This window comes from Elephantulus edwardii, unplaced genomic scaffold (assembly GCF_000299155.1).
Source record: "Elephantulus edwardii isolate Elephantulus edwardi_28Jun2011 unplaced genomic scaffold, EleEdw1.0 scaffold00090, whole genome shotgun sequence".
Lineage (NCBI taxonomy): Eukaryota > Metazoa > Chordata > Mammalia > Macroscelidea > Macroscelididae > Elephantulus > Elephantulus edwardii.
In genome coordinates, this window is record NW_006399840.1 from 7,279,173 (window position 1) to 7,290,837 (window position 11,665).

At 34.9% G+C, this 11,665-nt stretch overlaps 1 protein-coding gene across 1 annotated transcript in view; it reads right to left on the reverse strand.

The window, feature by feature from the left end:
• The window catches only part of USH2A (Usher syndrome 2A (autosomal recessive, mild)), a 1,454,174-nt gene that overhangs the window by 640,163 nt on the left and 802,346 nt on the right, over nt 1-11,665 (reverse strand). The window contains exons 32-33 of the mRNA XM_006890571.1: nt 3,077-3,236; nt 1,087-1,258 (exon numbers count right to left, since the gene is read on the reverse strand). Coding sequence (XP_006890633.1) covers nt 1,087-1,258; nt 3,077-3,236 — 332 coding nt within the window. The remainder of the gene's footprint in view (nt 1-1,086; nt 1,259-3,076; nt 3,237-11,665) is intronic.

Here is an 11,665-nt window from a genome sequence, read left to right on the forward strand (position 1 = left end):
TACATCTTAGATCATAAAATTGTAATAACCACAGGGGCTCTTTCTGTGTATATATACACTGTGCTGAACTCCTAGGCACATAGAAATAGTATTGAGCAGGATTTTTAAACAGGGTTCTTGATTGCTCTTGTTTTGTGGTTTCAAGTCAGATAGTTAGCAGTAGTTGAAATAGTTTATTTTCTCATGGTATAATATTTAGAGCATTCAAGAGCATGTTAAGTAAAATGAATGCATACACAGTGTCTACTTAAATGTAAATTTATTCATAATCAAGAGCAGAATATTTTCTATGGCATTTATCAAAGCAAATATCCTTATATAGGTATTACTATAAAATGAAGAGTGTGTTTAAAACAAATAGGGACAATCTCATGTTTATATTCAGTTATTTTCAGATGTGCTATTAAACTTAAAAAAGCATTATATTTCATAAAAAAACAAAAGGAACTACTGCATATAAATGCCACAGTAATATCAAGGACTTTAAAAAGACCTTTGTGTGAAAGTGCTATTTTGCATTAAAAGTGCTATTGTCTAGCTACAGAAATTCCTAAACTATGTTGATTCTGAATTTTGTTACGTGACTACTCTTTTGAAAAAGAAGTATAATGTAAACCGAAACGTTAGAACAATCAGAAATATTTGGAGGTCATTTAAATTTTCATTTAAAAGTAAAAGATCAAAATTTTCATGTAATGCATCCTTTTCTAAAAATTAACATGAAGTCCACAGGGAAATAGCTTTATTAAACCAAGCAGTTTAGAATGTCATCCACAATTATGATATTCTACAAATAAAAATAAAACTAGATAATTCCTGGTAATCCCAAATTACATTTAGGAAAATCTACTGACTCAGAGTGTTAATCTTTCATTTTGTGTAAAATAATACAAAGAGTTTACCTTAGGATGAGAAGTGAGATTTTAAAACAAATATCATCATTTGAAAGAATGTTTTGTTTTTACTTTTTAATTTTTTTGTTTGTTTTTTTAAGTGTGAGAGGAAAAGAAAACAATAAAGGGAAGGAGGGCACATGACGGAATTGCCGAGGACAAAGGAAGGCAAAAAGAGGTATAGTGAACTTACCTCCAGTTTGATGAGATATTTATTACCAGGGAGAAGGTATTGCAGCATGTGATCCTGAAAAAGTTCTGTACTGTTATAGATGACATCCCAAATTGTAAAATTATGCATGCTATTTGAAATATATAATACATAACGCTCCAGAATTCCATTCACTTTTCTTGGCTGTTGCCACCTGGGAATGAAGAAATAGAGCATTATCATCATCTTTCATTCAAGTCAAACTGAAATGTACAGGACTTTTTAAGGACACATAGGAGTTTGGATGTGTACCACTGTGAAACACATTCTAAAATACTCAGCAGTCATTCATGAAGAAAAACAAAAACCACAGAAAATCATTAAATTCTTATTTTGAATAGTATAAAGAAAAAAGGATATAATTTCCACCTATATTTGCCTATAATTTTAGTTATCTACTAAAACAGAAATAATCTCTAATAGCATCACTATTAAGCATTGGGCTGTTTACATAGTTCCTTTATAGTAGAATGATTTAGGCTTTTAAAAGATTACAACCAGAAATAGTCTCTGGAGACCTGTCCTCAATCATGTGGGATTGCTGTGAGTTATAATAGACTCAATGGTACCCAATCAAAACAATAATGATACAGAAATGCATATGAGCGAGGACTTGATTTTGAAATTAATGTGTAGAATGAAATTCGAGAGAACTAGAATTCATATTTTATTAAATGGAGAGAGTTAAAATAATGATATGATCTCAAACATCACAATAATGTAACATGGCATTGATATTTGTAATTATAGAATATTTATGTACGAGCTCTGGTGGCCTAGTAGTAAGGAGATACACTGCCAACTCAAAGCAAGTGGCTTCAATCCACCAATGGCTGCATAGGAGAAAGATGGGAGATTTCTCAATCTCTCTCTGTCTCTGTATGTAAATATATATATATATCTGTGATAGTCAAGTAAGATTTCATAAAAAAAGATGACATATAAACCAGAAACACAGATTTAACATACGGACTGGATCTGGATATACAGAAAAAAGAGTGGACAGCTTTACAGAGAATTGAATTCGAATGTTCAGTGGCAATAAGCAGGACAACAATTGATCAGACAAGGAATTGGTAAATTAAGAAATATATTGACTAGTAGGAAATCATGTTGGATAACTAATGTGAGATTGATAAATGGGCCTGATAAAGGCCAACAGGAGAGTTTAGATTTGGAAAATGAGATAAAAATAATCATGATGTTTTTCAGCTTGAATTAGTGACACAATCCAATCAAAATTTCTTTTACAGATGAGAAAGCTGAGAATGAGAGAAATGACTGAGTGAATATTAATTGGATCAAATGAAAAGCATCAATTTGTGATAAGGCAAACACTGAGAGAGAGGTTTCACATATTTTAGTTCAATATTATAATACACTTCATGTCCAGAAATGGGCACCGATTAGTAGTTTTAGAGATAACCTGAAAATGCCTATATTTGAAAGAGGAGTTTTTAAGAGTTCAATTGCAAAGGAACAAATAAGCCCTGTCTTAATTACACACACACACACACACACACACACACACACACACATTTCCGAGACTGTGTATCTTTTGGGGAGGTGACTGTCATCTTCATCACATGGAGCTAGTGATGGTTTGAATCACCAGCCTTTGGTAAACAACCAACATGTAGTATACTGTGCCACCAGAGAAATATATAGAATATAATCTCTCATTTAAAATCAACACATACAATATATCACATATTAGAAGCTCAAAGCAATCATGTAAGTTGTCAATTTTTCCTTTTATTGAAATTTGCACATACATAGCTCTGCCTGATTACATAGAGACAAAATGGAAATTAAGTTGGCAAGTGATAATCAAAGGTTCCCAGAACCACCAAACTAATCATTTCTATGCATTTAATCACAATAAAACTTATTTTACATCACAAACTTCTGATTGACTTCACTGTGATCTTCCTATGAACTAGCAAGTAAAAGAGACAACCTTTCTACTTACTGTATGTATATTGTTCTAGAATCCAAGACAGTCAGAATTGGCGGTTCCACATGTTCTGGAGGCAGCTGTGCTGTGTACAGAATGACCCTGGAACTGTTTGTGCATCCTGCATGTGTGCATGCACTCAGTAGAAACTGATGAGGTGTGAAGACCGCAAGATCTAAACAGTGGGTAGGAATGAAGTGGTGGGGGGGAGACAAGGATTCATTGGCCATCAAGCATTTTATTTACGCATTTTCATTCCTCTACATTTCTACTTGTTAGAATTCCTAAAGTGAAATTTAAAGCACAAATAAGTCAAAGGCAAGGAAAATCAATAACAATAGAATATGGGATGTTGTCTCCCTGAAATACACTGAGTTCATGGCTTCATAGACTAGTGGCAAAACATTTATTTTACCAATTTGATTATTTCCTGTATGTTTATGACCAGATAAATTATTTTCTGGAGTACAGTCTTAATTAAATAATTCTGTGAAAAAGAAATGAGAGATTTAAAGTTCTTTTTTCAGCACATTTGAAGACAACAGGAACTATTTTTGAAATGCAAACACACACCTTATAACAATGACTTTGAATTTGTTTTGTCAGAGTTCTTTATTTCCTTTTGTCCACCTGATCAACTGCTATTTACCTTCAAGTTGTCCAGACTCAGTGAAAATGCCAGGTTCTAAAGATATCCTTATAACACTCTTGGCTCATGACCCCTAGCATAGGCTGGGGCTATTATCCTTTCTTCTGACTATTGCTATGTTTTGCATACACATTTACCTTAGCATTTAAGGAACTCTGCTAATACTATAGTTAAGCCATTTGGCTGATAATCAGAATATCAGCAATTTGAGTCCACCAACTTCTGTATGAGAGAAAGATTAGGCATTTCATAAAGATTTACAGCTTTGCAAACCCTATTGAGCAGTTTTGTCCTGTAGTACAAGATCCCTATGAGTCAGAAATTATATAGTGAGTTACTTTGTTGTTGTTATGTGCCATCAAATCAAAACTATCCCATAATTAACTTTTTAGTGCATTTTCAGAGGCAGTAAACCACAAGGGAAGAGATTGCCCATCCTTCTCCTGTGGAGCAGCTGATGGATTCAAACATTGTGCCCTTGGGATTGCAGAACAGCTTTTTACCACTAAGCCACCAGAGCTCTGTATGTCATAATTTTTGCATTCAAGACTACTTCATTCCTTTGCCTGAAGAGTTAGAAGAAAGAAATTGCATGGTATCTTTAAATTCTTATGATCTAGCACAATTCCTGACAGTTTGTAGAATTCTAATATATTCATTTTTTAAAAAGTAATAATTAATGAGATGGTCTGGATATAGTTGAGCTAGGTATGAAATATGAGCAAGACAGGGGGAAAGACACTACACAGAAATAATATCTCCCTGTATTGAAATTCTTTTAACATTTTTATCTTTATAATATTCATTTGTGTTGATATATATGATTTTTAAATTCCCTGAACACTTGATTGATAAAAACAATAAGTAATTATTTCATAGAATGGATCTAACCAAAGTGCAGTAAACTTTATCAAAATCTATCATACTTTTATAATACTAAAAATAATTATTACTTTCTGTAATGTTTTTAAAATAATAATAACTTAAGCAATATATCTTCTTTAATATTACTAACCATGAATAATTATAATTTCACATTTAAAGATTAAGGAAATGCAATCTAACATCTCTGGCCCTTAACATATGCTCCGACTTAGAACTGAAATATACTTTCTCTTTCTTCATATACGGCTGACTTTTTCCTCATACTTCAGGTTGTCGCTCTCCTATGAGAGGTTCTCCAGGGGCATAAACTACACCCCATAAAACATTTACAAATAACATGCAAATGCACATAACCTGCATTGCACAAAAGAAGCTGATGGGCAAGAGGATATTGCAAAATTGTAATGGATACATTATGTACATAAAAATCAAATGTTTTGTTATTTTCCTTTTTTAGTACCTTATCAAAATCACTATGATAAATCCCTTGTTATTTATTTCACAACTTCCTAACCTTCCAAGAGAAAGTATACTCCATAAATACAGAGGAGTTCTCTATCATCTATAAGATACTATCCGATAGAGTTAGCATAGTGTCTAAATACATACTTTTACGTAAAGAATATATGAAAAGGGTAGAAGAGAGATAGCTCTATGTGCACCACTACATTCCCACTATTTCATGTAAAGTAATGTCCAAGATTCTCTAAGAACTCCTGAGTACACTTGTTTTTGGGAGATATAGTAGTGAGATAACAGAAATTTACCATTTATATTTCTAAAAAGGAAAGAAAGACAATATTGCACTTAAAGCAACAAGATAACTTAAGAAAATAGTGTTGATAAAGAGGTACAGTAAATATTAACAATGGTTATCTCAGAGTGGAATCATACTAATGATTTATTTATTGTTGTTGTGTATATATGCACATATAATTAATTGTAATGAAAGTTTACAGAGACTTAGGGCTTCCAGTCATTCATTGTGGCACTTTCATATATTTTGAAAAATTCCTCTTGATAGACATTTATCACATGGATAGAGAACAAAGTCAACAACAGTCAGTAATAATCCATTATCTAAGAGGTATATTACCAAGACGTAATTAATACATGCTATATTTTATTCTCTATGTCCATGGACTGCCAAGAAAACAAACAGATTCATCCGAGAGAGGGTTAAACCAGGCTGCTCCTTGGAGGCAAGGATTCTGGGACTTCGTCTGACATACTTTGGACATGTTGTAAGGAGAGACAGGTCCTTGGAGAGGGACATCATGCTGGGGGTAGAGTAGAGGGACAGCGCAGGAGGGGAAGACCCTCTATGAGGTGGGTTGATTCAGTGACTGGGGTTATCGGGATGGGTGTGTCAGAGGCAATGAGATTGGCACAGGATAGAGCACGGTTTAGGGCTGTTGTACATAGGGGCGCTATGAGTCTCAAACGACTCGATGGCACATAACAACAACAACAACAACATGGCATTATAAAGTCATAAATTTATTGCTCAAAATGGCTTTCCTACCCATTCACTTTGGCTTCACCATATGACTCGGCAAGAATTTGTCATAGAGTGTGTATAAACTAATTATTATGGGATTGGTCAGTTTCCCCCATCCAACTTAAATTGAACATGTTATCAGCAAAGGTGAGAATTCTCCTATCAGCAAGGAAGTGGAAGCACAGAGTAAAATGCATGTCCTTTGAGGACAGAGATTCCTGCACCAGTCAGACTGGGCTCTACATGAGAACATCTGTCGCAATGAAGAACCAGAGACCTTCAGTAGACAGACGTAGCCCTGCTAACCCATGGAACCAGAACCAGACATCATTTGCCTAAGCTTGCTGGAGGATTGAGGAAAAATACTATAGTGGGCAGGACTAAGAGAACTTCCTTTGTAAGGCCCATAACCATGACTATGGTTCTGGGAGATACATGTGGTCATTGCAACAGATTTCAGACCCTGTTATAAAGTAATATGAATGGTATTGGAATTGACAGAAGTAGGCGCAATAACTTGGAAGATGTATCTGACCTTATGGTAATTGGGTTTTACTATGAATGTTGCTGATGTGGACTGTTATCCTTTGTGAGGTTAATTGAGGTTATGCTCTGCTGTCCTCATACCACTTCCACTCTGGGTGTAGTCATCTTTCTCTTTTTCACAGGGGTTCAATGTTCTTTTGAATTTTCACACCTGTGTTAACTACTTCAACTTCATCAATCATGACTCATCTCTGAGAGTGTCTTCACTTTAACTTCCTCAACTATAATATTCTCAGAAAAGAAATATCTCGGGTGTATGTAGGTAATTAGAATTACAGAAAACTGCAAGATTTCAGAGCTACACTGTGACACAGAAGCAATGAAGATATTCTTACATCTGAAGGAACAATGTCTGTTGGGAAGATTTTAAAAAGAAGAGGAAACTGTGATCGCCACACTTTGAAAGTTATGGTAGATTGTAAGATGTTTGAAGCTTTAATGTAATTGAGGACAGGTAGGCAGATTTCCAAAAGTGACTGTAACCGATTTACTATTAAGTCGTATGGTAGATCTCAAGTCAGAAATTAAGTTGAGTTACAGATAATATCCATTACATTTTTGTCAGTTTGTTGAATAGTGGTAGCAATGTATTGATGTAATACTATGGCATTGATATTTCAGATACTTGCAGTCTCATGCATGATGTACAGGTTTCAGCTTAATTTTCAGATGAAGACGCAGAGTTGCAATTTCTCTATGACTTAAAAAAATGGAAACAATATGAATCACAATAAAGCATCGTCTGATGAGTTTGTGTTGGACTTAGCAGAAGAGATTCATTCCTGGAAGAAGGATGACATTTGATAAAGAACCAGCGAAAGTGAAGAAAACATCAGTCAAATAGATTGGTACAATGGCCACAAAGATGAAGTTAAACAAGTAAATGACTGTGAGAATGGTACAAGACTGGGTAACATTTTGTTCTATTGTACATATTGCCATAAGTTGACTTGACAGTATTTGTCGATCTTTTGTCTATCACCTATCAAAAATAAGTCTATAGCTATAAGTAGAGATATGTCTTTTAGACAGAAATTTATGAATTCAAACTCATTTGGCACCTATTCTATGCTATAATGAGCATACAATTAGAAATATTCAAGATCTTTAGAGAAACAATTTTTTTTTCATTTTTGAAGGGTATGTTAATTCACACAAAATTAAATTATTTGTTAAGCAAGATTCCTAGGTTGGGAAATCAGATTGCTCTCTGTGGCAGAATTTGAGAATTTTATGAAAAGAATAAACTCAAGAGCACAAAGAAAATTAGTATGATCAAACAGCTTTTTAGACTACTAACTCATATTTATACTTATGCTGTCCATCCCAAAGTGGAATATTCTAAATGTATTTCCATAAAAAGATGAAGTATCACTAGCGTTCTTTGAATAATGAGACATGAAAGAATAGGAAGAGAGAACTTAACATGATACATGGCAGAGGATGTTGCACAGGTGGCCTAATGGGGAAAAATCCTTAGTGGAATGGACAGAAGAGAGTGAAAAAAGAAAAGGGAAAATTAAACAGAAGAAGAGGTAAGTTATAATATGACTGCCTTTGATAGGGAAGTAGCGAAGCTATAAATGAAATGAGAGATTATGAAAAAGTTAATAACATAAAGAAGTGATAATAAAGGTTTCAGAGAAACGAAGATTAAAATGGTCTGTAGCAATGAAGCCATAAACGTAGGTACCCATTAAAAATTTCAAGCAAAGAGGAATATAGTGCTAACTCTCTTCTTGTGGCATTGACTTAGCAATAAGACTCTTCAGATGTGATTAATCCCTTAAAAGCTAATGTTTGGGAACAATGAATGCAAACAATTGCAGACATGTACCACAACAAATTGTGGCAAACATTGAAAACAATGGGAAACCCAAAACACTTGATTGTACTCCTGTGAACCTATGCTTGGATCAGGAGGCAGTTGTACAAACAGAGCAAAGAAACACTGTAAGGTTCAAAATCAAGACAGGAGTGCATGAGCGGTTTGTCCTCTCTCCATAATTTCTCGGTTTATATATAAAACAGATCACGCAGGAGACTGAACTTTAAGAAGAAGAATGTTGCATCAGGATTAGAGAAAGACTCATAAATAACCTGTGATAAGCAAATGACACAGCTTTGCTCAAGAAATCAAGGAGGACTGGAAATGTTTGCTAAAGAAGGTTGACTGTAGTCTTTAATATGGATTGCATCTCGCCCTCAAGGAAACAAAGATTCTCATCCACAGATCAATTGGCAGCATCCTGATAGATGGAAAAGAGAGTGAGACTGCTAACAATTTCATCTGGTTTGGGGACACAATCAACACTTTTGATACCATGAGTCAGGAAATAAAAAGACGAGTTACTTTGAAAAAAACTCTGCTGTCAGGAACCTCTCCAGAGTGCTAACGAGCAACATCTTCAGTCTGGAGACTAAAGTGTGCTTGATCCAAGCTATGGGTTTCTCAGTGACTTGCTATACATCTGAGAGCTGGGCAATGACTAAGGATGACAGAAAAATCTATGCCTTTGAATTGTTATACTAGAGAAGAATATTGAACATACCCTTGACTACCAAGAGAGCAAAAAATTCTATCCTGGAGAGAATGAAACAAGGTTGGTCTTTGGAAGCAAGGATTGTGAAACATTCTCTCACTTTGGGCATGATGCCCGGATGGATCAGTCCTTGAAGATTATCATCCTTTAAAGAGTGGAAAGTCAGCTTGGGAAAGGAAGACTGTGGATGAGATGGATTGACACAGAGACAGTGGCAATGGAGTCAAGTGGGTCAGAGACAATGAGATTGCCTCAGAGTAGAGCAAGATTCAGAGCTATTGTTCATAGGCTTGCTATGAGTTGTAGTCAAAGACTACAGTCTTAAATATGGATTGCATCTCAACACCGAGAAGACAAAAATCCTCACCACTGGACCAATAAGTAAAATCATGATAGATGAAGAATGGATTAAAACTGTCAATAATTTCCTATTACTTGGAACCGTATCATTGGTACCAGAAGTCAGGAGATCTAGACCTATCACAATAGGTAAGACTGTTGTCAGGAACCTCTCCAAAGTACTGAGAAGTATTGGTGCTTGTTTGAAGACTAAGGTGCTCCCGATTCAGGCCATAGTCTTTTCAATCACTTGCTATTCATTTGAGGGCTAGGAAATGAACAAAGATGACAGAAGAAGAATTGATTCTTTTTTGTGGTGTTGAATAAGAATACTATCTCATGGGCTGCCAAAAAATTAAACAGATATGTCTTGGAAAAAAGTGCAGCCTGAAGGTTCCTTGGAAGAAAAGATGCTGAAACTTCATCTCATAGTTTGAAAATTTTGCTAGGAGAGATTATTCTTTGGAAAAGGACATCACGCTGAAAATGGAGAGTCAGCCAAAAAGGGGAAGACTCTCAATGAGATAGTTTTACACAATGACTGCAGCAATGAGCTTATGTGTATCAGGGACTATGAGGTAGGTGGAGGATAGGACATGGTTCAGATCCGTTATTCATAAAGTCTTTATGAATCATACTTGGCAGCACCTAATACTACCAACATATTAATAAAGGGACCTTTGGTGACCTAATGGTAAGTCAAAAGGCAGGTGGTTTGTACCTACCAGCTGTTTCATGAGAGAAACATAGGCAATTTTCCCCCATGAGATTGACAGCCTCTGAAAACCTGCTTGAGGGTCAGATATGAGTCAGTTCAGACTCAATAGCACATAACAGCACTATATTAATAATACTTAGAAGAAATTATTTTTTTCTGTTTTATTACATAATGTATGCTGCTTGGGTCTTTTCCATTTTTTAGAAGGGTAGGCGATTTTCCCAATACAGTTTCATAAATTTAAAAAATACAACCTCACTTTTTCCTAATTTCCTTCTCCTCTTCATTTTTCTCACAACTCCTCACTAGGGTGTTTAAAAATATTTGGAACCATCTAGGTGGCTTCCGATTATCTCTCTTTCTGTCATTTGGTATTCTAACTTGAGGAGCACTGTTCAGTCATGGTTGAGTGAGAATCCACCTTAGGCAGCCCACCTGAGAGGTGGTACGTTTGCCAGAAGCTGGGAGAGTGGGGAGCAATGCCAGATCACACAGAGAATGTTAGCTTGCATACACCTCTGCCATAATGTAGTCTTTGCTCCACAATTGCTTTCTCAACCTTTTAATTACAGGCGAGAAATCTCAAATTTCTGATCTTATAATTAATAAAAGTAGGAGTTTTAGTTAATCTGATCAGCATTAATCTTTCCACAGAAGCTTTGACTTCTAATATGTCTCCTTAATGCCATGTGAGCAATTAACCATTACCAATATCCAATTCTGTGTTTTAGGATTTTTTTCCCCAAATCAATTAGCACAGTTGGATTCACTGTGACATACTAAGGACTCATATATAAAATTGCATCCATATAATGTTCATTACAGAAAATTTAACAATTGCCAGTAGGCAAAACAACTTAATGCCTGTCAACAAATAAATGGATTTTAAAATTTATAATGGGGAGAAAAGTGCAACAATGAATGAATGGAAATCCAAAGTCTCTGTAAATTTTCATTAAAATTAAGAATAATAATAATTCCAAAAAGAAAAAAAATATAATGGAACATTATACACAAAACATTATTTAATCTTGGAAACATAATGTTGAGTGAAATGTGTCATGAAAAGACAGATACTGTTTTATTGTCCACCCTTCAGTTGCATAGGAAGTAATTGAAAATACCATGACTTAGCTCAGGCGCACCTTAAGCCTTTAAACTGACATTGTTACGCTTTAGCTCATTGACAGCGGAAATCCACAATTTAACACAACTTTTGATTTCTTGGTTGCTGTTATCATGAATGATGATTGTGATTAAAATTAGAACTAAATTGTTTATAACTCCAATCTTTCCTCCATCTACTATATAAATGTGTGTGTTACAAAAGTGGAAGAATATCCCTTGCTCATGGATAGGAAGACTCAATGTTGTGAAAATGGCAATACTACCAAAAGCAATTTACACATTTAATGCAATCCCA